At 42.7% G+C, this 27403-nt stretch overlaps 2 protein-coding genes across 2 annotated transcripts; one reads left to right on the top strand and one right to left on the bottom strand.

The window, feature by feature from the left end:
* The first annotated feature begins 545 nt into the window (after positions 1–545).
* On the top strand, positions 546–12677 carry gtf3c3 (general transcription factor IIIC, polypeptide 3). The gene is made up of 18 exons (XM_018732263.2): positions 546–808; positions 1266–1389; positions 1494–1672; positions 2915–3038; positions 3630–3821; positions 4377–4542; positions 4706–4853; positions 5028–5142; positions 6255–6355; positions 6430–6601; positions 8093–8295; positions 8430–8531; positions 9283–9418; positions 9874–10099; positions 10465–10655; positions 10960–11084; positions 11585–11737; positions 12383–12677. The coding sequence occupies exons 1-18, from the start codon at positions 710–712 to the stop codon at positions 12503–12505; spliced, it is 2679 nt and encodes an 892-aa protein (XP_018587779.2). The 5' UTR covers positions 546–709; the 3' UTR covers positions 12506–12677.
* A 1095-nt stretch (positions 12678–13772) lies between these two features.
* On the bottom strand, positions 13773–25171 carry LOC108922268 (interleukin-1 receptor type 1-like). The gene is made up of 10 exons (XM_029252251.1): positions 25129–25171; positions 23890–24109; positions 22805–22967; positions 22493–22643; positions 21893–21955; positions 19479–19617; positions 16675–16817; positions 16269–16409; positions 14376–14540; positions 13773–14238 (listed from the first exon to the last, which is right to left on the bottom strand). The coding sequence occupies exons 1-10, from the start codon at positions 25169–25171 to the stop codon at positions 13841–13843; spliced, it is 1626 nt and encodes a 541-aa protein (XP_029108084.1). The 3' UTR covers positions 13773–13840.
* Between the last annotated feature and the right edge of the window lie 2232 nt (positions 25172–27403).

The following is a 27403-nucleotide window of genomic DNA, read 5'->3' as shown; positions in this document are numbered from 1 at the left end:
TTTAAAATACGGGACAAACCCCGCGTTGGGTGTGGTTTTAATAGGGAACGCAACTCTTCCGGACGAAGTTTGCTGCAGCGATGCAGAAAATCTCTGCAATCTCACTCCTTTCGTTATCCTCACTGAACACCTCCACTGTCTCCCACTGAACCTGCTAAACTTACCAAATTAACTAAACAACCAAAACAAATGTTTTCTTTTTTTGAAATAGGATTTCCGATTATTGATGCCTGATCAATGCACGACGCTCCATTAGCAATGCCTGCAGAAACGGAGCGCGGAAAGAGAGCTGTTTGCTGCGAGAGTTCTCATATTGGATAAGTTATACTCTTCTACAGTCCTTGTGATAATTACCCCAGGAGCATAATGACAGGACAACATCTAACATGTTACATCCTAAGAAGTAAATGAATTTCATTTTTAAGGAACATTTTTCCCGTACAACTGAACTAAGAAGCCTCTGCTCGCTGACCGCCTTCGATGTGACGTAAGAACATGTCCAGCCAATAGGACCCACTAGGTTGTATCACGTGAACAGTATCTTATTATTCCGGAAGCGGTGTTGCAGCGCCTCACGCTGCTAACAAAACAGTATTTTCGGTTTGTTTTGGTGTCGGTTTTAAGCAGTTTGTTCCTAATGTTTATGACGGAAGCGGAACATATTGTCGGGGGAAAGAGTTTTAGCTGCAATTAGCAGCTCGGTGCGAACATGTCGGGCTTCAGTCCCGAGCTCATCGACTACCTGGAGGGAAGGATTTCGTTTGAGGAGTTCGAGCAGCGCAGGGAAGAACGCAGAGCCAAAGAGAAGGTTGTGTGTGTGTGTGTGAGAGAGAGAGAGAGAGAGAGAGAGTAAGTGTGAGTGAGGACGAGTGACTCTGGCCTTGCCCCCACATCATGAAATTGTACATGATGATTTCCACGCACCCTCCGCAGTTATACTATCCACATCCATGATTAGCAGCGCTGCAGTAGTAGTACTGGGTGCACGTTACACTGGATATGAACTGAGAAGTGAGCAGTGTGAGGAACACACACGTGTTGTAACTTACTGTGTGTCACTGGCTGCGCTGATTATCTGTTCATATTTAACTTAAAGTGCTGCTTCCAGCTCTGTCCACGTGAACTACGTTCATAAAAATCCTACTAGTTCTTGTGCTCTATTGGCGTTACTGTAGGCCTCAACCATGTTACATTCCTTGAAAGTTCAAAAATGTACGTGAATCGAAGTGGCCTCACGCGTTCACCCTTCGTCTGCGTGTGGAAAGGACGCGAGCGTCGGCGAGGACAATGCGGAGCAGGATTCGGAAGAGGACGACGGAGCCCTGTGCGAAGCAGCTGCTCCGCCGGGCACTTCGGGTACTACGGCAAGCAGCGAACGCCAAACTGATGGTGCGTACATCCAAACTGACGCGAAGGCACGGTTACGGCTGGCGTTGTACCGCTTCAGCACGTGTGCTTGTTTGCTCACGTGTGTGTGTGTGTGTGTGTGTCAGAGGGAGTGAGCCCCTCTGTTCAGAAGGCCTTCGCCTCCATGCTCGGAGAGCCGGCGAGGAAGGCGCGGCAAGACGACGAGCATCCGGATGAGGACGTGGACGACACGGAGGTGCTCTCGGCGGGAGACGTGTTTGCCCTGGAGATGAAGCTCAACCGTGAGAACAAGAAGATGATGAGGGTGAGCCGTGACAAACTCCTTTAGACTATTATTGCAGAAAATGTCAAACAAGTCACTTAGTAGAGTTATGATCCCTACTAATCTAGAGCATTTCCCAGTCTGCACACTTTGTCACTGTCCTCATTTAGGAGGGGAGTTAGACCTGCTGAACTACATTTTTTTTTTTTGCGCAGCTTCTTGCAGAAGCATCCTTTTTTTTTTTTGCATTTATTAATTTACCTGACGCCTGTCTCCAAAACGACTTACGATGTTACGGTTATTACAGTTACAGGCTTACAACTATTTAATCATAGAGCTGGGTACTGTTACCGGAGCAATTAGGGTAAGTACCCTGCTCAACGGTACTACAGCAGGAGGTTGGGATCGAACCCGTAACCCTCGAGTCCGAAGGCAGTAGCTGTCCCCACTTTCCACTTGAAATGTAAGGTTTATATGTGCAGCATTTAAAAAAAAAAAAAAAAACACAAATACAGTACATGTGCTGTGCTCTATATGTTAATGATTAATTCATTCAGATACTGAAATTCTTTCTGTATGGGACACTTAATAATGTTATACTGAACAGCGCAGCTAAAAGTGCTGTAGAGATGAACGGTGTGTTAGACAGGCACCAGGTAAGAGTTTAATTTATGTGGCTCTGTGTTTAACTTTAATGACTTCAGTTTTTAAGTGAACTATTGAAGTTTTTTTTTTTATTTTTTTTAATTTTTTTTTTAGGCGCTAGTTATAACCAAAAAGCTGAAAAGCGTACATTCTTCCACAAAATGGTGAATTAATTTTGTAATTCTGAAATTTATTTTAAATGTTTTGAATTTGAGGGGGTGTGGTGGTACAGCGGGTCTGGCCGGATCCTGCTTGGGGTGCCTTGTGACGGACTGGCGTCCCGTCCTGGGTGTGTCCCCTCCCCCTCCAGCCTTACGCCCTGTGTCGCCGGGTTAGGCTCCGGTTTTCCGTGATCCCGCTTGGGACAAGCGGCTTCAGCAAGTGTGTGTGTGTGTGTGTGTGTGTGTGTGTGTGTTTTGAATTTTATCATTTATCGGTTGAGTTTTTTTTTAGCACCGATTAATAACGACACTTATCACCAGATGGAGTAATATTTGCAGCGTTTTCCATTATTGCTTTTGGTACACATGGCCCAGATTAATCGTTTCAATGCAAATCTCTGCTTTAAAAGTGGTATACCTTCTGTATAAACATGCCACAAGTTTGGCACACAATGAGAGTGCTGTGTGTACTTCCCAGGAGCGGCGTCATCGCAGCAAACTCCCTCGAGCACTACGAGGACTGATGGGGGAGGCCAACATTCGTTACGCACGTGGGGACAAGGAGGACGCTATCATGATGTGCATGGAGATTATCAGACAGGGTAGGCTGAAATTCAATCCTTGTGACTCCAAGTGTAGTTACAAACGATAAAATTAACAAGTGAAGCAGAATGGAAGCACAGGAAGGTAGGCTAGTCGCGTATGTTCTGAAAGGGACCACAGTCCGTTGTCCATTTGCTCACGCATCGTAGTGTTTTGTGACATTTTGAAGTGTGATATTCCTTCATTTCCTGTTGTCATTGTGCTCTGTCCCTGTACTGGTGAGGACCAGACCATTGTCGTTTATGTCCTGATATGTAAAACCACTGAATTGAAAGAGGATGTTTGTTCTTTGGGGGCCCGATGGTGTAGCGGGTTTGGCCAGCTCCTGCTTTCTGGTGGATCTGGGGTTTGAGTCCCGCTTGGGGTGCCTTGCGATGGACTGGCGTCCCATCCTGGGTGCGTCCCCTCCCCCTCTAGCCTTGCGCCCTGTGTTGCCGGGTTAGGCTCCGGTTCGCCGCAGCCCCGCTTGGGACAAGCAGTTTCAGAGTGTGTGTGTGTGTGTGTGTGTGTGTGTGTGTGTCTCTGTTCTTTTTCACATGACTCAACATTGCTTATCTGGACTCTTCTGTTTTACTTTTGGATGTTTCCAGCACCCTTGGCTTATGAGCCATTTTCCACCCTGGCTATGATTTATGAGGACCAAGGAGACATGGAGAAGTCCCTACAATTTGGCCTGATCGCTGCACACTTGAACCCCAGTGACTGTGATGAGTGGGTCAAGCTGGCTGATATGTCCTTGGAGCAGGACAACATTAAGCAGGCCATAGTATGCTACTCCAAGGGTAAGAGAGGCCCCAGTAATACAAAGTTGTCTCTCAGTGCTCTTGTTCTATGCATGTCTTTGGGGAAAGTGGCTGGTAGTGTAGTGGTTAGAGCTACTACCCTTGGACCCAAAGGTCACAGGTTTGATCCCCACCTCCGGCTGTAGTAGCCGTGAGGAAGGTACTTACCCTATATTGCTCCAGTAAAATTACCCAGCTGTGTAAATTATTGTAAACATGTAATAATTGTGACCTTAACATTCTAAGTCGCTTTGGAGAAAAGTGTCAGCTAGATGAGTAAATGTAAAGTGGAGCACTGAGTTGTAGTCTTGGGAACAGCTACATTTCTTGATATCTGTGCATCAGTTATATTGATGAACCCAAGTCGTTTGATTTGATGAAGGCTGATTTTAGTACACGTGTTTCAAAATGTTTTTATAATTGTTTGGTAAGCAGATGAACAGCAATACTATGATTAAGAAAAGTACTCCAAGCCGGAATGAACGGCATCACAGGGGGGTGCTGGCAACGACTGAATGTAAATATTGTCATTTGTGCTTTGTCTGTTCTGTCCAGCAATTAAGTATGATCCCAGTAATGTGCGTTACCTCTGGGAGCGCTCCAGCCTCTACGAGCAGGTGGGGGACCACAAGCAAGCCATGGATGGATACCGCCGCATTCTCAACCTCCTTCCCTCTTCCGATGGAGAACAGTTTATGCAGCTGTCACGAGACATGGCCAAGTGAGTGACCCAGTTTGCAGTGTCCGCGTGACTGTTTCTACTAGTGTCAATATATGGGTGGATTATACATTCAGGAGGATCCAACACACTCATTCCGAAGTAACTGCTTTGTCCGTGTTTGGAGACCGTGCACCTTCTCAAACTTTCTACCCCTTTCAATCAGGAGCTATTATGAGACCAGTGACCTACAGGCAGCTATCGGTGTGATGGAGGAGGCCATGAACCGACATCCGGGCCTAGTGACTCATGAGTGCGTGAACATGGCTGCGGAACTCTACATTGCAAGCCACGAACACAAAAAAGCTCTACAGGTATATGTTTGTGTTTGAATGACTGCAAGCTTCTTTTGCACCTCGTGGCCTGGTGCCCCTGCAGAGCTTGATTAATTTGTGCAAAACGGAGAAATGTACTGACTTGCCTTCACTTGGCAGTAAACAAGCTGTCTCTGAGGGTACATTCAGATGAGTGAGAGTGAGTTTCCACAGGCACTGCTACACTTTTGTGGGATTGTACTGGAGAGAAGCAGCTCTAAGCAGACTGTCGAAGGACAACAGGAAGACCGTAATCAAACAGATGAGGAGAAAAAAAACGAAGAGGAGGGTGAGATACTAGGGTTCGCATCACTTTACATTTTATATGCCATTTATTGCGGTTGCATTTGTAAAGCTGAGAAGTAGGTGACTTGGTGTGAGGCGGCAGTGCGTGGAATTGCATACATTTAGTTTTCACAACCCATATTAACAGCTCAGGCACTTGCAGAAAACAAGCTATTAAATGGAACTAAACTCTGAGATACATCAGAAAACACTAATTTTGTCTCTCGAAGTTTTCATGATATTACTGTGCAGACTCAGAGCCACGTCTCTTAAAACTCAGAATACATCTAACAGCTCTCACTACTACTAGAGTCTTTAACTGGTCTTTAATTTACCGTTGAAGTGTTGTATCCGGGGGGTGGGCATGGCGAGGTGGTACAGTGGGCTGGACCGGGTCCTGCTCTCCGGTCAGTGGCGGTTCTACCTTGTGCGGTGCCCTGGGCGAACCGCTCGCTCGCTCCCCCTCCCCTCCTGCTCTCCTTGCAGATGTTACCTCAGGTGTCGCCATTGGATGCCCTGAGGTGATGTCAACTAACTCCTCCCCTCCTCATATTTCTTAGTAAGAGTACAGGTGTGTGTTCGACTTCATAGAGTGCCTGTGCTGTGCAGTCAGAGCTGCGTATGACATCAAAGTACCCCAAGAGCGATTCGAAAGCATATGGAGGTGCAGTCTGCTCGCGAGACGCTCCCGCGGTACTTTGATGTCATACGCCGAATGGTGAGCACAGACGTGACGTGCAAATAAGCGGTAAAAACCTGATCCCACTCTTTTTGCTTTGCACGGGTGCCCCGTGCTGCCCCTGGTAAGATGCCGCCCTGGGCGGCTCCCCATGTCACCCATGCCTAAATCCGCCACTGTCTCCGGTGGGTTTAGGGCTCAAGTCACACTTGGGGTGCCTTGCAACGGACTGGTGTCCCGTCCTGGGTGTGTCCCGTCCCCCTCCAGCCTTACGCCCTGTGTTGCCGGGTTAGGCTCCGGCTCCCCCTGACCCCGTATAGGACAAGCCGTTTCAGACTGTGTGTGTGTGGTCTCTGGATGTGGCTCTCATTGGTGATACTTGGATGGGACATGCATGACTTCAGTCTTTTTTAATAAGGTTTTTCTTTTCCCTGTAGGGGAAGTGCAGTGGGTGCACATTCCACATGAGGTCCCCATTGACCTCAGAGTAAAGCTTATGGTCTGTCTGATTCAGCAGCACATCTTCAAGCCTCTTGATGTGAGTGGACCATCGGTAACACCAGAAATGTGTCTAAGGCTCTTCCACACTCTAAAGCCTTTCTGTTTTTGCAGCCGATGTTAACGGCACTGATGGAGCAGAGCCCAGAGGAGTTTGGGGATCTTTACTTGGACGTTGCAGAGGCCTTCCTTGACGAGGGGAAGTATAGCTCTGCGCTGCCCTTGCTGTCAGCACTCGTGTGTTCCGAGAGATACAACTTGGCCGTAGTCTGGCTAAGGCACGCAGGTACATTAATGTTCAAATTTTGTCACTCTTAAGTACAATGCATATGGCACCAAAGCAGGCATACTACATTGTGTTAATATAGGTGAAGTGTAGGGTCAGGAACAAAGCACATCAGGCAACAGTAGAGATGGGGACACATCAAAACAAGGGAAACTGGCTCTTGACACATAGTTCTAGTGTGCATTTCAAACTTGCCTGTAGATGAGTTCAGACTAGATGTAGTTGGTTCTACACAAAAAAAAACTACTTATAAATCCTTACTTTTCTCATGTAATGGCATTATTATTCAATACAACAGTATTTTTGCTCATTGTACTTCCACAACAGGTATTGTATTCACTAAGACTGTCTTTTGCTGTTCATAGCACGCAACCCTGTGCTTCTTGCATAACACAAGCACCTCCTGTACATACTTCCTATCATTTTGAGAGTTTGTCAGTCCCTGTCCTTATATCACAGCTGAAATAGGTTCTCTGCTTTTCTCTTCTTTTTTTGTGCAACACGGGGTACCAGTAACATGTTCGAAATGTTACTCGATACCATTTCTCAACATTGCACGCAGTTTATAAAATTAAAGGCGATAACAATAACATGTGACCCAAGTTTCAAATGTGTCATGAGAACTCATGTACCAACCATATCATTTAGGTGAATTTGAAGATTTGAAAGGTCGTGCAAATAATTTCACAGTCAAGACCTAAAGAACTAAACAAGAACTAAGAACTGTGACCCAGTGAGGTGGAAAGGGGGGGAGAGCAAATCTAAAATGTAAAACCAAACTATAAACAGAAGACAAAACTCTCAATCCCACAACCGTCCTTCAGAAAGCCTGTCAGCCACCACTTTATTTCCAATTCCACCAAGTAGGTCTTTGGTAGTGCACTCTGCTGTGTTGGCCAGCTATATGGCATACCAGTTAATTGATCATTTTTTTTTTTTTTTTAATTTTTTAAAAGAAAAAAAAGTGACTTAATGCTGAGATTGAGTGTCAACAGAATAAATGCTATGACTTGGTGGTAAAGTAACTTTGGGATTATGAACAGAATTTTTTTTTTTTTTTTTTTATTATTAAATTAAAAACAATAAACCCTCCCCAGGGTAAGGAGCTCGAGAGTGGGTGTATTTTCGGGCTGTGAAAATGCCCACACTTTTCTCGTACTGTGTGTTTTTAACTGTGCACAGTGTTGAATGCTGCGATCCTGGGCACAGAGCCTCATTTAAGCCTTTAGTCTCTGTTCTCCGGTGGCGCAGCAGGTTGGGCCGGGTCCTGCTCTCTGGTGGGTCTGGGGTTCGAGTCTTGCTTGGGGTGCCTTGTGACGGACTGGTGTCCCATCCTGGGTGTGTCCCCTCTCTCTCCAGTCTTACGCCCTGTGTTGCTGGGTTAGGCTCTGGTTTGCTATGACCCCGCTTGGGAAAAGTGGCTTCAGTCAATGTGTGTGTCCGTGTGTTCCTGTCCTTGCTGTATGCTGTTTAACGTGTTTTTCCTCTTAGATTGTTTGAAGGCTCTGGGACACATGGAAGTTGCAGTGAAAAGCTACACCAAGGTAGTTGAGATGGCTCCTTTGCACTTGGAAGCACGCCTGTCGTCGTCTACTCTGCAGCAGCAACTGGGAAACCCAAGTGGTGCCCTGAAGGCTCTGGAGCCTATGCATGACTCCGAAACTCTGGCAAAGGATTCTGCCGCCACACAACAGGTATTGTCACAGCCTGCTTGCTGCTACATGGGGGGGGTGGCTGGAGACAAGGATGTTCAACCATTAGCTGTGCACTCTCTCTTGGCTCTGTTTGACTTAAGTGTCATTTAGTAATTTCACCTCTGTTCTTGAAGGAGCTCAAGTTGCTACTCCACCGCTCCATTTTGCTGCGTTCCCAAGGCCGTGTCGATGACTACCTGGATGCCATTCTCACTATGCTAGCAATGTTGCTGAAGGTTAAGCTCCGTTTCCCCTTCTTTCTTCTCATAACACTTTAATGCCTTATGTTATGCATACAGGTCTGTTCAGATGTACGGTTTAGTACTTCACCAACTGTAGCCGTATCTGACTAATAACTTGAAACTGAAACAGAATAATAAATGCTTCAGAACTTAGCATTTTAGTGCAGGAAAAAAGAATTGGACAACAATATTAGCACCCAAGACAGTTCGTTATACAGCTTTTGAAGCACACCTCAGTGCAGCTTGTTAAATGTCAATTGGCTTTCTGCATTTTTCTTGGGTGCTTCTGCTGGAGGACCTGACACCTTCAGCTAAGACCCATCTTCAAAGCACCGTGTTAGATATTGTGCTCCAAAATGTCTTGACAACCTTCAGATTTCATTTGCTTCTCACTCCTTGGCTTTTACAAATGTACATGAGTGAAATTTATACAGCAAATGCCTCACAGGCATCTTTAGTGATTTCATGTGCATTGGTCTTTGTGGTAACACAAGTGTTTTGAGCAAGTGTCGGGCAATTACCAAATACATGCAGTTCTGTACAGTTAAATATGCTTGGCATTTGCTTTTGTATGAAGTACTTTCCTTGATTTTTGGCAACAGTGAGAACGGAATTAATTTATGCACTTTTACTGAATGTAGAATTATTAACATCACATCCCATTAACATGTGGCTGCTTTGTTTGCCAGAGGCTGTGGATCCCTTGTATCCCTCTTTGTGACAGTATTTCTGTTGTTTGTACCAGGTGGCCATGAACCGCGCTCAGGTGTGTCTGGTCTCTAAGAGCACTTCTGGAGAGAAACATTTGTACCTCATCAAAGTGTGTCGTGAGAAGATCTCTGATATCGAAGACCAGGAGGCTGCGTACCTTGATGTTATAGGTACCAAAAGTGCTATGTTGCCTTCAAAATATGAAATAACTCATAGATGCAGCAACAGTTAAACTATGGTGAAACTGCTAAAGCTAAAGGTATGAATGATGGCTGCAAACAAAATACCCTCCCCAGCTGTAGTACCATTGATCAAGGCACCTGACTTTATACAGTAAAAATACACAGCTGTATAAACGAATAAATCGGTGTAAGTATCTTAACGTTGTAAGTCTCTGTAGAGGAAAGCCTGAGGTAAATGAATAAATGTAAATATGCAGTTAGAAAGCACAAATGTAAAGGCTGAAAGGGGAGAGCGAGTTATAGTGAAATAAAAATTAAAGTTACTTAAGTTAGTGTAGTGTTCCCTTCACTTAGTCAGTTCAAAGTGACAATATATTCTTTGTTGATGCTTAGCTCTTCCACATCTGCTTGTGTGTGTGTGTTTTTTCTTTCCCGTCCTCAAGGCAAGACCAGTGTTCTGTCACGGGACGACTGGTGGCAGCTCTTGTTGCGATGTATCTGTGTTCTAAGTGAGCAACAGCGCTTTGGGGAGGCCGAACTTCTGGTGGACTCATCTCTCGAATACTATTCTTTCTACGATGATCGTGAGAAAAGGAAGGAGCTCGAGTACTTTGGCTTGTCTGCTGCCATCTTAGATCGCAACTTCCGCAAGGCATACAACTACATCAGGTATGTGTAGGGATGTGTTAGGAAAGCAGTGTAACTTCCAGGCATTGTTCAGTTATGTGTGTACATAAAACACATATACCGATCAGCCACAACATCAAGGCTTTACAGGTGTTTGATTTAGTCCAAAGCTTTAAAGAAATGATGCATTGTACAGTAGACTAACGTGCCCCTAACAGTGATTGTTCTTTCATGAGCCTCCTCGGAAATGTATGGATGTGAAATCCTAATTCTCCTTTCTAATTGTGCTATGTAGTTCCATACTCTTGTTAGTTGCATGCTGGCCTGGTACCTATATACAGTATTTTTCTGTGTGTATGTATGTGTTACAGCTATAGTTGCATGACCGTTTGCCACTCTGTGTCTAGGCTGATGCTGATGGACAGTGTTGACCGGCCACAGCTATGGAATATCTTCAACCAGGTGACGATGCATTCCCAGGACGTGCGACATCACCGCTTCTGCCTTCGACTTATGTTGAAGAACCCCGAGAATCACGCACTGTGTGTTTTGAACGGCCACAACGCCTTTGTGTCGGGGAGCTTCAAGCATGCCCTTGGTAGGTACATGTTATGCCCGTTGGTCTGTGTAGCACTTGTGTTCCTAACAGATCAGTTTAATGTCTCTCCAGGTAGTTTTTTACTTATGAGAAACTTTTGTCTCATAAAGACAAAGAGCACATGGTAAGTCTTATGTAAAGAGCACAGGATCACAAGAGCCTACAGAGTGGTTTGGTCTAATGAGTCATTGGAAACATGGAAAATCATGGTGGGCGGGGCTATGCTACGTGTGTTTAATATTAAAAACGTGTCAAATGTCTTTAGTTTACTCATGTTTTGCGTTCTGTTTATGCCACTCTACAGGGCAGTATGTACAGGCTTTTCGGGCCCATCCCAGTGAACCTCTTTATTGTCTGTGTGTCGGTCTTACCTTCTTCCATATGGCATCACAAAAGTTTGTGGTGAAAAGGCACCCACTTCTCATTCAGGTTTGTTATCTACCTTCCTGTCATTTTTTTGTTCAAGAACAGTGCAAATATGTAAATATCCCTCCTCTTATATCAGATGTTTAAATGCCTTGCTGTCAATGACTCTTAGACCACAAAGCTCTCCATTAAGAGGAAGTAAGAGAAGGCAAATATTTGAGACCTTTATTTGATTGGTTGAAAGATGTTGGTGGTTTCAATAATGGACTTGGACTGGTTTTGATGTGGTTGCTGTCAAAAGCTTCTGCCAGGTGTTTGGAACGCTAATTTTTAACAGTGGATCGTGGTTCAGGTGTACCCCTGTGTACATTGTTTTTCCCCCAGCTCACCTGCCATTTAATTATTTTGGAGTTACTTGTCGAGAAATGTTTTGCTCTGTTTCAGCGTACATATTTTGTCTCATGCTAAGTTGGCTGTCATACTTTTCTGAAATTGATGTGCTATTATATATATTGTGGTATATATGTGCAAATCTGCCATAACTGCCAACTTCTGTGCGCCAGGGCTTTTCTTTTTTATGGCGTTATTTGGAGTTGCGCGGACACTGCCAGGAGAGCCTCTACAACATGGGCCGTGCGATGCAGCAACTAGGCTTGGCCCATCTCGCCATCCATTACTACCAGAAGGCCCTGGTCTCTCCTGTGCCTGCATCAGAGGTACCTGCATCATTTTACACTGGCTCACTGACAGTGTGGTGAATGGTGAATTTACATGGAAGTACCTTAATTCCAAGAGCAATTGTAGTCAGAGCAACATTATTATTTTGATATTCTTCATCTTGTGCCATACCCAAGGTCATGTTTTTCCTGTATGTGGCTCACCTGAATTTCAGTGTGCAATACAATATGTGTCATCCTTGGATGGAAGAGAAACATGCACTAAACATAGAATGACGTGACTGTTAAGCTGCACAAAGTCTGATTTACAGCCTGTGCTTTTTGTGCAGCTTTGTATCAGTTTTGGTCGACATGGTCACATTCAGTTGCAAGGATAGGATTTAACTTTAGTGAACATGTGATGATAATGTAAGTGCTGTCTGGGAGGCTGGGACAGTGTCACTTAGGTGTTTGAAGAGTATGATGATACAAGTCTCTGCCAGCCTGTCTTGGCCTGAGCTCAGAATTGCCTGAAGGGCAGGTGAGGATACTTTGTGGAATTTATTGAGCCTTAATCTGGTTTATTGTCAAATATAAATAAAAGGCAGGACTCTAGAAATAGTTTCATTTTGAAATTTTAGCTTTGTTGGAGCTGAAATGCCAGTCTATCCATTAATCGTGTTCTCCTTTCTATCCTCCCTCTAGGGCATGGATGATGACCAGGTGGACCTGCGCAGGGAAATAGCGTATAACCTCTCTCTCATATACCAGAGCAGTGGCAACAAGGAGATGGTGCAGCACCTCCTCCGCTCTTACTGTGTTGTCTGAAAGGCTGTGTGTGGCTCTTTCGCACTTTGTCTAAATACCGGGTTCATTTCATCACCCCCTCCTTTCCATTTCATAGCTGTGTCATCTGCCTAGTCAGAGCCCATCTCTCACAACCCCACACTTTATAAAATGGCTTGGGTGGGTAGAAGAAGGGTCTGGAGCAAATAAAAGATTTTCATTGCAAAACTTTGCTCACAAATTCATTTTACACATTTATTACACATTTTCTTAGTCATCTTGTGTGGAGTTGGACGTGTAGATTTACAGTGATCCAAAGTGTACCAAAAGGACACTTGACCTAAAGTCAGTCTTGATTTCTGGTTTTTATTATTATTGCTGTATTTTTGTTCTCGTTTGCTCTATTTAGAACTGTGAGGAACATATGCTTTTAACCTCAAACACAAATTGGGTGCATTTGCCTGGTGTACAGTGCCTTAAGTACACCCTCTATCAGCTCTGTACTTTTACATAGTAGGACATAAGTGATGCTCATGTGGTCCTAACAGTAGGAAAAGGAGCTCTGAGTAATTTGGAAACGCTGACAATACCCAGCAGTGGTTGATGACTAGTTCACTTTTTACCCACAATTCTCAACTATCCACAATAAATATCTTTTCTCGTTCGAACACGCCACGCCTCGGTAATGTGTGTTGTTATAGTAGAATCTCTGAAGAGATGCATTATCACACAATTGAAATGGCCTAGAACTTTTTCCTTGCCTTATCTTTGACTCCAGTGACCTGTGAGAGGAGCTTTTCCACTCCAGAAAAAACAGAACCAAGAACTTTGTTGCTCAGAAGCACTTGGAATCATTCATGCTTGTACCTCAATTGTTAGTATTATAAATACTTTAGTGAAAACTATAGTATTCCATAAATTTTTGTGTAAAATCTTTTAATGTTTGATCTATGTCTATAAATACTGCATTTTCCAAGTGATTAGTCAACATTTTACTGTTTCTAAAGTTGGTACTGAAAGTCACTTGAAACATCTCATTAAAAGAGAAGCTCATTAACTACAGAAGATATAAAACCTCGTTTAAAAACCTCCTTTTATCCACATGATTCCAGTCATTTCATACAGCGCTTGAATCCTTTACCACCTTTTGGTTATAGTGTTTAATGGCTGCAAGGAATTGAGTTTGCTTGGAATCATTCTGTGTCGAGTTGTTCATCTGCAAACTGACTAATGTAATTTTAAGTGATTTAATTTAGGATTTTTTTTTTTTTTTTTTTTTTTCCCTGTTGGCACAGGATAGTATGGTCTGTTTCTGGTTTAGTCTGGTCAGTGTTCAGGATACTGAGTGCAGATATTCCAAATGCAGACACACTAGTTCTAAACAATTGCATCTCTGTTGTCTGTAGCATGCCATGGAATTGTTAGACTGGATATTGGCTCAGACATATGATATCTAAGGAGTTTCCAGAAGTGGCGGTTGGGGGCAGCCATTGCGTCCCCTCTGTTTTGTCTCCATCTTATAGCACCTTGTTTCTTTTTTATGTATCGCACAGATTCTGGAAAGAGAGAGTAATCCACATTTTTGTCTAACTCCACTAGAATTACTTTAAGGTTGTCCTTGATGAGAGCATCATAGAGGCCAATTTGCTGCTCAAATCTGGGTTGGTCTTGGTTCATTGATTCCACTTGGACCAAGTCGGAGAGGTTTACAGCTGAGAGGACAATGATCATCATTCGGCTCTTCTTGATGGTATCGGCAATTGTGTCGTGGACTGCTGCAAAGAAGCATGGAAGTGATTAAACGACACCTGGTCATCTTTATGGTTTGAGGAACATATCCATGTCAGTGAGTGTTAGAATTTATCTACAAAGTATCTTCATTCAGTGAAATATCTTGAGGGAAACTGCATACCTTCTCCAGGCAAATTGTCTCTTCCAGTAATGAAAAGTTTGTAGGCATATCGTCTCTCCAGAACCTCAGGCAGAACTTGCGTGACAAAATGTTCAACCTGAGAGGTGCATGGTAAGTTGCCATAGATGTAGCTCACGTATGCATCATAGAGTTTCCCATCTGGAGCTGTAGAACACGAGCAGGTGTGTAAATAAAATGTTTTTGGGGTTTTATTCTTGGTCATGTATAAATGAAATGAATTACTCTTAAAATATAAATTTTAAGTTTACATATAGTATAAACCCCTGACATCTCCACAATCCTTTGACTAGGTGCACCTTCACTTCAGCTCCTGTCCTACAGTAAATCTTGTTTTGCGCTACATTTCTTCATTCTATGACTGCTCTTTGCACCCTGCAGGTGATAGCACTTCTCTATAATTTGCAGCAAGACACTGAGCCAAATCACAAAAGCCAGTCTATGTAAGAATGGATGAAAAGAAGGTAAATTAGCTTTGGAGTCACCTAATCAAAAGTCCAGCCTATAGAGATGTCGTAGTAGGACTTGAAACAAGCATCTCGAGAACCTGCCAATGTTTCTGGATTAAAGCAGTTCTGCTGGGAAGAGAAGGCTAAAATTCCTCAACAGTGATGTAAAGGATTTGTATTGAATTGTAAAAAGTACATCATCATCTCCTCCCTGTCCAGATTTTTTTAAATCTATTATGTATAAATGTTTATTTTGGTGTATTACTTTAGTGTATGAGTTTCTATTGCAACTTTGTACAGTGGTCTGTGCCACTGGCAAGAAGTGGAGGCACTCTACAGAAAATCAATTTAATTTAGTTTGGTTGCAGTTATTGCAGCCAAACATGCTGCAACCAATTTTGACCCTGGCTTCATTCATGACCTGGAGTGTGGATTTCACCCCAAGCTTACTTTATTCCTAGCATTTTGGATCTGACCCTGACTTTGTTCCCAGCCTCAACCATGGCTCTGAACTCGATTTGTGTTTTCGCTGCTCTACCACCGAAAAGACCCACAAGGCCATCTCCTTCCCTGTCTGTAGCCAGGGTCCTCCACAACATCCACATTTCATAAGATCCTCAGAGAGAGGTTCTGCTCTGGTTGCTTTCTCCATAGCACTTCCACGTAATACATTTCTGCTCTTGGATCCCCTTTAGCTCACTGTGATTTCTGACACCATAGTTATTTTTCCCATTTAAAATAACTTTTTCCAAGGTTTCCAAACTTTGTGTCCACATGTTTTCAGGAATGGATAAACTTTGTAAATCGAGAGATTTCTCTATAACAGTATGTTCTTCAATTCAGCTCTCATGATACTGGCATTGAAAGCAACGCAGCTGGAAAATTATAAACACCACAGACTTCTTTAAACATGAAGTTAATGAGCAGCACAGTGCCACACGGGGTAGTGGTGGTGCACAACAGGCCCTGGCCTGTGGGTTTAGACATGGGGCAAGAGGTAGCTAAATTGCTGTGGAGTTTGGCACATGCTTCTCATGTTTGCTTGGGCTTCCTCTTGGTGCTCTGGTTTCCTCTCACATAACAAGATATGTGTTTCCAGTAAATTCATGATTCTACATCACCCTTTGTGTGTGTATGTAAGTGTAAGTGAATAAGTAGGTTTGCCAGTGTGCTGTGATGGACTGGTGTCCAGGCTGTACCATCTCTCATTTCTTATCCTGCACTGGACAAGTGGTTAATAACAAGGGATGGAATAGTCTGTTAATTCACAATTCATGATACATTAAATGTGGTTAGATTGACATTAAGTAGGGGCAAACATGTTTTCATGTAAACTTCATAAATGAAAACTATCGTATACATTCAGCAAAGGCTTGAAAAAGGAATGTAAAGGCAGTTTTGAAAACGGTTTCATTTTTGTACTTACTTTTTTTACTTAAAATGCAGCAAAGTCTTCGAAAGGTGAGCACAATATCGACTTTGAAGAAAAAGCATATCGTCAAGACAATGGCGATCACGGAGATGGGCAGACAGATGGCAATATAGGTGCAGAGGGATCTGGGACTGGCTAAGGATAAAGGAAAGCAAAAAAAAAAAAAGTTGTATATGACATTTTTATTCTGGTTCATGAGGTGCTGTGGTAACAGTACTATTTTTCTTTCATCTTAACATCCATGAAATCAGTTCATCTTTATATAAGATTCATTTAAACATGTTGCCGAATCCCTGCAAGTATTTCAGGCAATTTGACATTAGGTGACAAATCTTATTCTGGTACTAGTCAAGGAGGGTACTTTATAACCACAGTGCCCTATTTCCTCCATCTGGGTTACCTGGAATCAGTTGCACTTGTCCTACATCTTTTCCTACAGGGTTGGTGGCGATGCAGCAGAAAGGTATGAGGAAAAATTCTGGTTGGACTTTCATAACGGATAAGATGGAAACAACATACATCTTGTTGTTCTCCCGCTTCACACTGGAGATGAGAATTATCAAGTTATGCATCTTACAACAATCATCTTGCACAGGTTACACAACTTTTTACACAACTTACACACCTTACACATACATCTTGCACAGAATCAGTGACTGGCTACATCAGCAAGTGCATAGATGACGTGACTTCCTTCAAGACCATGACCACACGTGCAAATCAGAAACCGTGGATGGCTGCCGAGGTGCATTCACTGCTGAAAACCCGAGACGCTGCCTTCAGGTCTGGCGACAAGGCAGCCTACCGTGCAGCAAGGGCCAAGCTATCCCGGGCTATCAGACAGGCAAAGTGCAACTACGCAGGAAGAATCCACGGTCATTTTTAAACTCCTAGGACACAAAGCGCATGTGGCAAGGCATTCAAGCTATCACAGGCTACAAAGCTACATCACTTGTCTGTGATGGTGACGCCTCGCTCCTAGGTGCATTGAATGATTTCTACGCACAGTTCAAAGCATAGAACAGCATGCCAGCAGGTAAGACCACCCCATCTCCCACTGACCAGGTATTTTGTCTGTCTGCAGTAGATGTCAGGAAGACTCTGTCCAGAGTGAACACACAGAAAGCTGCACGTCCTGACAACATACCTGGCCAGGTACTCGGGGAATATGCTGTTTAGCTTGCAGATGTCTTCACGGACATCTTCAATATTTCCCTGAGCCAGGCAGTAGTCCCTATGTGCTTCAAGATGACCACAATAATCCCTGTGCCGAAGAAATCATCGGTGTCCTGCCTGAATGACTACCAACTGGTTGGACTCACACCTATCATCATGAAGTGCTTTGAGCGGCTAGTCATGAAACCCATGAAGAGCAGTCTTCCCACCACACTGGACCCATTCCAGTATGCCTACCATCCCAACAGTTCAACAGAAGATGCCAAATCTGTTACCATCCACCTTTCTCTAACCCATCCGGACAAAAAAGGACAGCTATGTAGGGATGCTGTTCATTGACTTCAGTTCAGCACTCAACACAATAATTCCTCAGAAATTGATAACAAAGCTGAGCCTGCGGGGTCTGAGCACCTCCTTCTGTAACTGGATCCTGGACTTTTTGATTGGGAGACTCCAATCCCTCAGGATCTGCAACTCCACCTCTAGCACCACCACACTGAATGCCAGCGCTCCCCAGGGCTATGTGCTCAGTCCACTGCTGTTTATCCTACTGACTCATGACTGTGCTGCAAAGTACAGTTCAAATCATATCATCAAGTTTGCTGACGACATTACAGTTGTGCGCCTCATCAGCAACAATGAGTCAACATACAGAGAGGAGGTGAACCAGCTCGCAAAATGGTGTAAAGACAACAATCTATCTCTCAGTGTCGATGAGACTAAAGAGATAATTGTTGACTTCAGGGGGACCCAAGTAGACCACTCACCTCTGCACATCAATGAAACAACTGTGGAGAGAGTTAAAAGCTGCAAGTTTCTTGGTGTGCATGTGACACAGGACATCTCCTGGACTCTGAACACCACCTGCCTAGCCAAGAAGGTCCAGCAATGCCTCCACTTACGGAGGCTGAAGAGAGCAAACTCCCCCCTCCCATCCTCACCACCGAATACAGAGGGACGATGGAGAGCGTCTTCACCAGCTGTCTCACCGTGTGGTACGGGAACCGCACAGCTTCCGACCACAAGACCCTACAGCGAGTGGTAAGAACAGCTGAAAGGATCATCGGAGTTCCTCTTCCCACCATCGACTCCTCATATAAAAAGCACTGCGTCTGCAAGGCCACCAGCATTGTGGACGACCCCTCTCACCCCTCTCATGGACTCTTCGCCCTGTTGCCATCTGGCAGGAGGTACAGGAGCATCCGTGCCACCACCAGCGGACTCCGCAACGGTTTCTTCCCTGAGGCAGTCAGATTATTCAACACCCAGCTCCCTCCCAACGCTCACCTGGCACAGTGAAACAGCTAACCCAGCACTACACTACAGCGCAACTGCCTACAGCTCACAGCCATATCCGCGTCCATGTCCTGTCCTGTGTATTTATTGTCTTGTGCTATGTTTTGTGTTGCACCATGGTCTCCGGAGAAACAACATTTTGTTCCACTGTCTACAAGCTATAAAGAGGAATGACAAACACAACTTGAACAATACGAAGCGGAAATACATGCATGAGCACAAAATGTCAAATATGAAGCACTTAAATATTTCCCACAAAATTCTGCACTTTGCTTTAGACTAAAAAAAAAAATAAAAGAAAAAGTTTTTAAAAAATCTGCTGTCTATATTCAGTTCAATTTATTATGGAGCGCTAACACAAGATCGGAAGGTATAACAATAACATAATGTGTGTGTCTATAAATAAAAGGTTTGCTATACAAATATTAATTTACTACGAGAACTATACTAGATAATGAAGTCATAAAGTGAGCCAACTGGCCACAAAGAAAAAGAAAACAAAAAACTCGCAACGAAAAGGTAAGAAAGAAAAATAAGCCTCTGGGGGTCCAAGTGACAGTTGACACAAATGCTTAAGAAACTTAATCTAAAGTGATTTTATTGTGCTCTTAGTTTAAAATATTTTAGACTGTTTTTTGCATTTTTTTTTACTCATGTTTTATTTAGTTCCTTGATCCCCCTCAAACATTTCAAGAGAATATTGAGTTCACTTAAAATACATTAGCTACTTACAGTTTTTGGCTTTGAAGTAACTGTTTGCTTTCGTATTGTTCAATAAAGGAGTTGTTGAAAGTCCAGTAAACTAACATCTCATTCACTGCACTTTCACTCATTCCGATGAACACTGTGCAGTTCAGCTCTGTTTTGAAACCTGCATTGCAGACAAGCACACATAGTATTACTAAAATTAACTGACAGACATATAACGACGTTCTCAGATAAAACAGTGGATAAAATTACATTTACTCCTGATAAATGTGGAACATTTTAAGTTCATTCTTCAGTGTAAAATTATATGTTCTGCAGATCAAAATTTTCACAAATCTGAAAAAATATATAATAAATATGAAAACCTTTGCCAGTAAATATAATTATAACTAAAGATTATATTATACACTCACCAGCCACTTTATTAGGTACACCTGTTCAACTACTCGTTAACGCAACTATCTAATCAGCCAATCACATGGCAGCATCTCATTGCATTTATGCATGTAGACATAGTCAGGATGATCTGATGAAGTTCAAACTGAGCATGAGAATGCGGAAGAAAGGTGATTTAAGTGACTTTGAACGTGGCATGGTTGTTGGTGCCAGACGGGCTGGTCTGAGTATTTCAGAAACTGCTGATCTACTGGGATTTTCATGCACAACCATCTCTAGGGTTTACAAAGAATGGTCAGAAAAGGACTAAATATCCAGTGAGCGGCAGTTGATGCCAGAGGTCAGAGGAGAATAGCCAGACTGGTTCGAGCTGATAGAAAGGCAACAGTAACTCAAATAACCACTCGTTACAAGCGAGATATGCAGAAGAGCATCTCTGAAAGCACAACACGTCAAACCTTGAAGCAGATGGGCTACAGCAGCAGAAGACCATACCAGGTGCCACTCCTGTCAGCTAAGAACAGGAAACTGAGGCTACAATTTGCACGGGCTCACCAAAAATGGACAACAGAAGATTGGAAAAACGTTGCCTGGTCTGATGAGTCTCAATTTCTGCTGCGACATTCAGATGGTAGGGTCAGAATTTGGCGTAAACAGCATGAAAGCATGGCTCCATCCTGCCTTGTATCAACAGTTCAGGCTGGTGGTGGTGGTGTAATGGTGTGGGGGAATTTTCTTGGCACACTTTGGGCCTCTTAGTACCAACTAAGGATCATTTAAACACCACAGCCTACCTGAGTATTGTTGCTGACCATGTCCATCCCTTTATGACCACAGTGTACCCATCTTCTGATGGCTACTTCCAGCAGGATAACACGCCATGTCACAAAGCTCAAATCATCTCAAACTGGTTTCCTGAACATGACAATGAGTTCACTATACTCAAATGGCCTCCACAGTCACCAGATCTCAATCCAATAGAGCACCTTTGGGATGTGGTGGAACGGGAGTTCGCATCACGGATGGGCAAGCGACAAATCTGCAGCAACTGCGTGATGCTATCATGTCAATAAGGACCAAAATCTCTGAGGAATGTTTCCAGCACCTTGCTGAATCTACGCCACAAAGAATTAAGGCAGTTTTGAAGGCAAAAAGGGTCCAACCTGGTACTAGCAAGGTGTACCTAATAAAGTGACCAGTGAGTGTATATATTATTTTCTCACCCTCGACCTGTTTCCGCATCTCTGTCCACTCCAAAGAACTGCATTGAAAATATTGGTTTAGAATTACAAATCCTGAAAACAGATGTCCTTGGTTTGTGGTAATAACATTAAGATAGCAATTAAAATCTGATTCTGTCACCAAATTTTTATTATTATTTGTTCAGCAGGGGGGACGCAGTGGAGCGGTGGGTTGGACCGAGTCCTGCTCTCCGGTGGGTCTGGGGTTTGAGTTCCGCTTGGGGAGCCTTACGACAGACTGGCGTCCCCTCCTGGGTGTGTCCCCTCCCCCTCCAGCCTTACGCCCTGTGTTGCCAGGTTAGGCTCCGGCAACCGCGACCCCGTATGGGACAAGCGGTTCAGTGTGTGTGTGTGTGTGTGTGTGTGTGTGTGTATTTGTTCAGCTGATAGAAGAGAAGAAAAATGGAAGATCATGTGTCACCAGCTGCATGGCCCTTCCTATAAAACAATTATACTCAGCATCCACTTAACGGACATCCAAGAAATTCAGTTTTACAATAAACAAGACACTGGTGTGTGTGTGGTTTTATGGATCCTGGTGCACGGCTTCAGTTATTTGGTGTGCAAAGGAAGATCCAGGACAAAATACAAAGCGTAACAAAGGGCTCTATTAAGGAATTCATAAGTTTTAGATATTTTTCTGTTCGCTGTTTTCCATAAATAAGATTGTAGCAAATATTAAAATATTATCACATAATAAAAAAGCTTAAAAAATAATTTAATAATGAGATTTTGATTTAGTAACTGATAATTAATAAAAATATGAAAAACAGTGGCTCCAACGGCAATGATGTAGCTCACCTGGCTCAACTTGCACTGTCTCCTGTCTTGGACGGATAATTTTTGGTTTAAACAATATTGGTTCTGCAACACATAAATTCACAGAAGACAAAGTACATTATATGCCCTGTATTCTGCTGTGCTATATGTTTTCAGCAATTTTTTTATTACCACCATTAAGTTACGCTGTATGGAAGTAATTAATAATGAAGAAAGATTAAATGCGTAAGTTATTGATTGTAGTGGATTCTGTGGTCAATAATTTATTATGAGAGCATTAACATTGTCAACACGGTGTGGCACTGAGTAGCGCTGCCACGTCACAGAGCCCGGGGTGTCGGCTGGAATTGGGTTCACTTTATGTGTGGTTTACATGTGGATTTCCTGTGGGAACTAAATTTTTCTTCCACGTTCCAAACACATGCAGTTCAGCTGAACTGCTGACACTAAATTTCCTATAATGTGGGAATGAATGTGTGTGTGTGTGTGTGTGTGTGTGTGTGTGTGTGTGTGTGTGTGTGTGTGTGTGTGTGTGTGTGTGTGTCACAAAGCACGTTTAAAGTGAATGCACAAAAATCACCAGTCTGATTGGTACTATGGCCAAAATTGATCCAGAAGTACCATTCTTAATTTTCACGAGTATCGTCCTCGATGCAGTGTACCTCCTCTGTTCATAAATGAAGTTTATCTGACAGGTGTATTTTCCAGCATTTCTTTCAGTGACATTAAATAGTCTTATATGTTTTTCATGGAAATTCATTGTCTTGCATTCCTGGAAAAATAAATGTAAATTATTTATGCAGGATTTCATTGAAGGCCAAAAGTGTAAAAGCTGCGGCAGTGAAAACTTTCACAGCAATTTAAGCACATAACAACAAGACTGAATATTTTATTTACTAAAGGATAACTTGGTCTTAGTCTGTGATGTCTTACCTTCAGCCAGTTTACTTCTGCTTTTTCATCTATAGAGAAGATATGTTCCTGCCCACAAGATATTTTTTTTGTAGTTCCCTTCTGGAAGATTTTATCAGCACTTTGACTAGGGCAGTGTCCACTCATCACCAAAAGGTTCATCTTGGTCATCTTTGTCCCACTGCTGTGGAACACACCAGAATTGAGTTTCCATCTGGTCCTTCAGCATGCATTTACATTTATTCATTTAGCAAATGCTTTTTCCCAAAGCGACTTCTAATGAACTCTGTGTAGTGTTATGAGCCCACACACCTTATTCACCAAGGTGACTTACACTGCTACATATGGGTCACTCATCCATACATCAGGGGAACACACACACTATGGGTGAACCTTAACAGCATGTCTTTGGACTGTGGGAGGAAACCAGAGCACCCAGAGGAAACCCACACAGACACAGGGAGAACATGCAAACTCCACACAGACTGAGCGGGGATCAAACCCACGTCCACTCATACCACCAAGGTGCTGTGAAATAGCAGTGCTACTCGCTGGGCCACCATATCACCCATAGAAAGCTTTGGAGCATTGAGAGACTTTCTTCAATGTCATTAATTTCCTATAGCTTAAGAATACCTTCCAAACCTATACCTATAGCTCTGCAAGAATGCCTATGGCTCCGCAATACAAAGCACATTGGCATCCGGTCATTTTCAGCATATTAGAAGTAAAAAGTAATCGAGACAAGAATTATCCAAGGACAAGCAGATAAGTAAGTTTCAGGCTATACTAAAAGATGAAACAGAGACGTGCAGATGAGCACACAGCAAACACAGGGTGCGCACACACACACACACACACACACACACACACAAAAGACACATGGGTGCATTCACATTAGTACAGCCAGATGTCCTTTGGAAGTGTTTGAATATGTTCTTTGAGAAGTGTGTGTTCTTCAGGAATGGAACACCTGTGAGTGTGCAAAGCACTTGAAATTGTCTGGAAAAAGATCCATTTCAACACATCAAATAGAGAAATTATCAGCCTGACAAAATGACAGGAGTAGCATCTCAACAGCTCTGATCATGCAAAGCTGTACATACCTGCAAGTGTAAAATCCACTGTCTGGAAGTTCGACAGGTAAAAACCACAAGAAGTTCTCTCTCATTTCGATACGATCTTTTTTCACGTCTAGGGTACGGTTATCATCTTTAGTCCAAGTAATCGTTTGATTGCTCTCCATGTGTCTTAAGTGAAGATCACATTCCAGTTGGTAGAAATGTCCCTCAGCTGCATAGTATGTATCTATAACATCCTGCGGGCCTGAAAATATAATGTAAACACATAATTAAAGCAGATTAAAGCAGCATAAGGACATGGCTGTAAATCTGCAGCAAAAAGTATCAAGATGGCAACATATTAATTAATTTAACTTATAGTCTCCCCTCAAATCAAAGTGAAATTACGAAGTTTCAAAGATACAGGTATTTTTTCCGAGTTCATTACACCCTTCACCTGTTATAAAAAGACTTCCGCTGGGTTCTCATGTTGTGCATTTAAGATAAGATACAAACCTTTTTTAGTTTATTTATTTATTTTGTACACTATGGCCCAGGTCTACAATGAGAAGCACAACTTGCATGATGTTAGAAACAATTTATGACAAGGGGGTGTAGCTAATATTGCAGGTTATTTACTAATAACATGTACTTGTACTGATATGGCGGGGGCATGGTGGTGCGACAGGCTTGGCCGTGTCCCGCTCTCCAGCGGGTCTGGGGTTTGAGTTCTGCTTGGGGTGCCTTGCAATGGACTGGCACCCCACCCTGGGTGTGTCCCCTCCCCCTCCAGCCTTGCACCCTGTGTTGCCGGGTTAGGCTCCGGCTCGCCGTGACCCCACTCAGGACAAGTGGCTTCAGACCGTGTGTGTGTGTGTGTGTGTGTGTGTGTGTGTGTGTGTGTACTGGTACTCTCTCTCTATATATACAGTATATAAATATATATAAAACATTAAAGACCAGGTGCCCTACACAAAGGAGCTTTGACACTCTGGAAGGCATAGTGACATTCATGAGACCATGTAAGAAATTTATATGGACTCAAAAACCATCTTTATAGATGTCAAATGCTCCAAACAGTCCTATGAATAGACTACCGAATCATGCAGATATGTGTTGCTACTGGGTGCTATCACACAAAACCTCTGAAAGGCTGCAGGTGAGCTTTGCAACCCAAAAGCCATAACAGCTTTTACTGCAGGAAGTTATCAGGTGCCACAAATACAGAGATCTCAGAAGTGTGGGGTAATAGCTGCCAATAACCAATCAATAGATCCAACTTACTGACACAGTGGGCAGGCCCAAGACTGTCTACACAATCTTCCATACGAGGTAAGGGGAAAGAGTCTGGCACTGTAACTGCATTTACCTTATGGTTGTGTGAAGCCTTCCATCAGGTTTGGGCTCTAGGAGACATGGGGAACTACAAGGACTAGAGCATAGTTTAGCCAAGCCATTTGCTATTAGGTAACTAACCTCCTTCTTCATGATGGCTCTGTTACTGGCATCAACACAGAATTTATGTTGTTTGACAAGCACAGGACCATTAACATCTATGTCATGTTCCAAGAGTGATGTCACCAAAAACTGATGGAAAAGCTTGAATTAGTTTTACAATGTCTCCTCTTTGCTGTTTAGACAAATGTGTAAGGTACAACGACAAAAACAGTAACAGTTTGACAACCTAGAGCTCTGCTGTGGAGTGTTGTGCAACACTAAGCTCCATGAAGAATGTGTTGCCGTCTAGATGTATAAATGACTGCAAGATGCTTTGTGTACCAACCACTGAAAGTTACATTACCAAAAGTCATCAGTGAACTACAGAACAATATTGGTGTATTTGAGGAGCCAGTAAATGCACTCATCTGTGAGGTTCCACAAAGGCCTTTGACAGCAAATCCGCATCAGGTCTACACCTACTGCTATAATACCCTCGGCTGAGGTATTTGCTCCAGTAAAAAGTTACTCAGCTATGTAGGTGAATCATCATAAGTAAATTAATATTATAAGTCACTTTTGGAGAAAGTCACCTTTGCTTATAAACTGGGATAGAAGCAACAGAGCTGAAACTTTAATGTTGTTTTTTTAACAACAGCAAATTTTATTAACTGTCATGTTCTTGTGAGTATCGGGGAGGCAAGTACATTTTTTTCCAGTTCCTTAAATATTGTTTTTTTTTCCCATTTTCAAAATGCTGACTGCTTGTTAAATGCTGACTGCATTCATCGTTCTTCAACCCAAAGAAAGGACATTTGTATGAAAACAAAGTTATTGGATGTGTCAGGGAAGAAAAACCAATTTTCTGATTCTAGGTCAATGTAATAAATACTCATAAAATATTCTATCGAAAACACATACTTCAGAAATAGTATTACTTGTCAGTAAGAATCAAATCTGAAAAAAAATTCAAATTTAACACATGCGATTTAAGTCTTTTTTGATTGCTGAGGATGACAAGATGAAACAGATCCTTTATGGAAATAAAATTTAATATCAGTTTTGTGCCTTTTAAAATAACATTTTGTAATAAAACACCACTTTTTGCTAATGAGTGCAAAGCACACTTGATCAGCTCACCGTTGCCTTGGGCACATGCAATGAGAAGGAAGCTCTTCCAGAAGAAAAGGCAAAGACCTCCTGACATGTCCTGTTTCCAATAAAATATATATAAGTAGATTTTATCAGAGATATGATCCTCATAAATGGATTAATTGCAAAACCTGTCAACATGGAGTGTTGGTGTCACAAGATTACTTAATGCCGGTGGGGAAGTGAAAACTGCAGAGTTTGTACAGCAGGAAACAAGGACATATCCTGGAAGCCTCCGGTATTAGGTGCCAGTAGGCAATACAGTATATTAATTAGTGTACAACACGATACAATACTAGAATAATAACACCATGGTTGTTCATTCACAAGGAATTTATAAGAATAAAGTTATGTAACATACATAACAACGTTACCTCATATCACAGTATATTTCCTGCAATATGTGGTAAATTTATTGGTTTGTCTGGATGGTTGAGATGTCATTTATAGGCAGATTACTTACTAAAGGAGATGTTATCCTCGTTCTTCCAGTCGTATCTAAGTCTTACATGAAGCATTGTAGAGCTTTCACTAGACTTGTGGAATTCCCCTCGCACGCGAAAGCCCGAAAGCCTCTTCCGGTGTCGGTGTATATATGAGAGACTTTTTTCATATGAACTCACTGCAACACCGTTTTGATGTGTGAGTAAATGCAAGGAGAGTTGCCCTTTCAGAGTAAGAGATGCTGCGAATTTCCAGGAAACACCCCCCGCAGCAACATGTGCTCTCTCCACTTCTGTCACTTCAAACTGTCTCATCTTTCTTCTCAGATTTTCTTTAAATTAGCCACTTTTGAAGTCATATTTCATTCAAAGGAACTACAGTACATTTATGATTGTTGCATCATCCTCGTAAAACCAACAAATTGAGACTAACAATGTGAAGAGAAATTCATGATAATATACCCTTATCTCCGATTAACTGGTTCTAATTGGTTTTGTGACCAAGTATCAAAAAACCTGATAATGAA

The sequence above is a fragment of the Scleropages formosus genome, chromosome 1, assembly GCF_900964775.1.
Source record: "Scleropages formosus chromosome 1, fSclFor1.1, whole genome shotgun sequence".
NCBI lineage: Eukaryota > Metazoa > Chordata > Actinopteri > Osteoglossiformes > Osteoglossidae > Scleropages > Scleropages formosus.
The sequence above is the reverse complement of the archived record's forward strand: the minus strand, read 5'-3'. Positions and strand labels throughout refer to the sequence as shown.

Coding starts and splice junctions, on each gene's coding strand:
- gtf3c3 (XM_018732263.2), top strand. CDS start 710: ATGTCGGGCTTCAGTCCCGAGCTCATCGACTACCTGGAGGGAAGGATT. Junction 6,602..8,092: donor AGTCTGGCTAAGGCACGCAG/GTACATTAATGT, acceptor TTTTCCTCTTAG/ATTGTTTGAAGGCTCTGGGA. Junction 10,100..10,464: donor AAGGCATACAACTACATCAG/GTATGTGTAGGG, acceptor CTCTGTGTCTAG/GCTGATGCTGATGGACAGTG.
- LOC108922268 (XM_029252251.1), bottom strand. CDS start 25,171: ATGGAAGATTGTGTAGACAGTCTTGGGCCTGCCCACTGTGTCA. Junction 24,110..25,128: donor TGGGCCTGCCCACTGTGTCA/GTAAGTTGGATC, acceptor TTATATTTTCAG/GCCCGCAGGATGTTATAGAT. Junction 14,239..14,375: donor AGACAATTTGCCTGGAGAAG/GTATGCAGTTTC, acceptor GCTTCTTTGCAG/CAGTCCACGACACAATTGCC.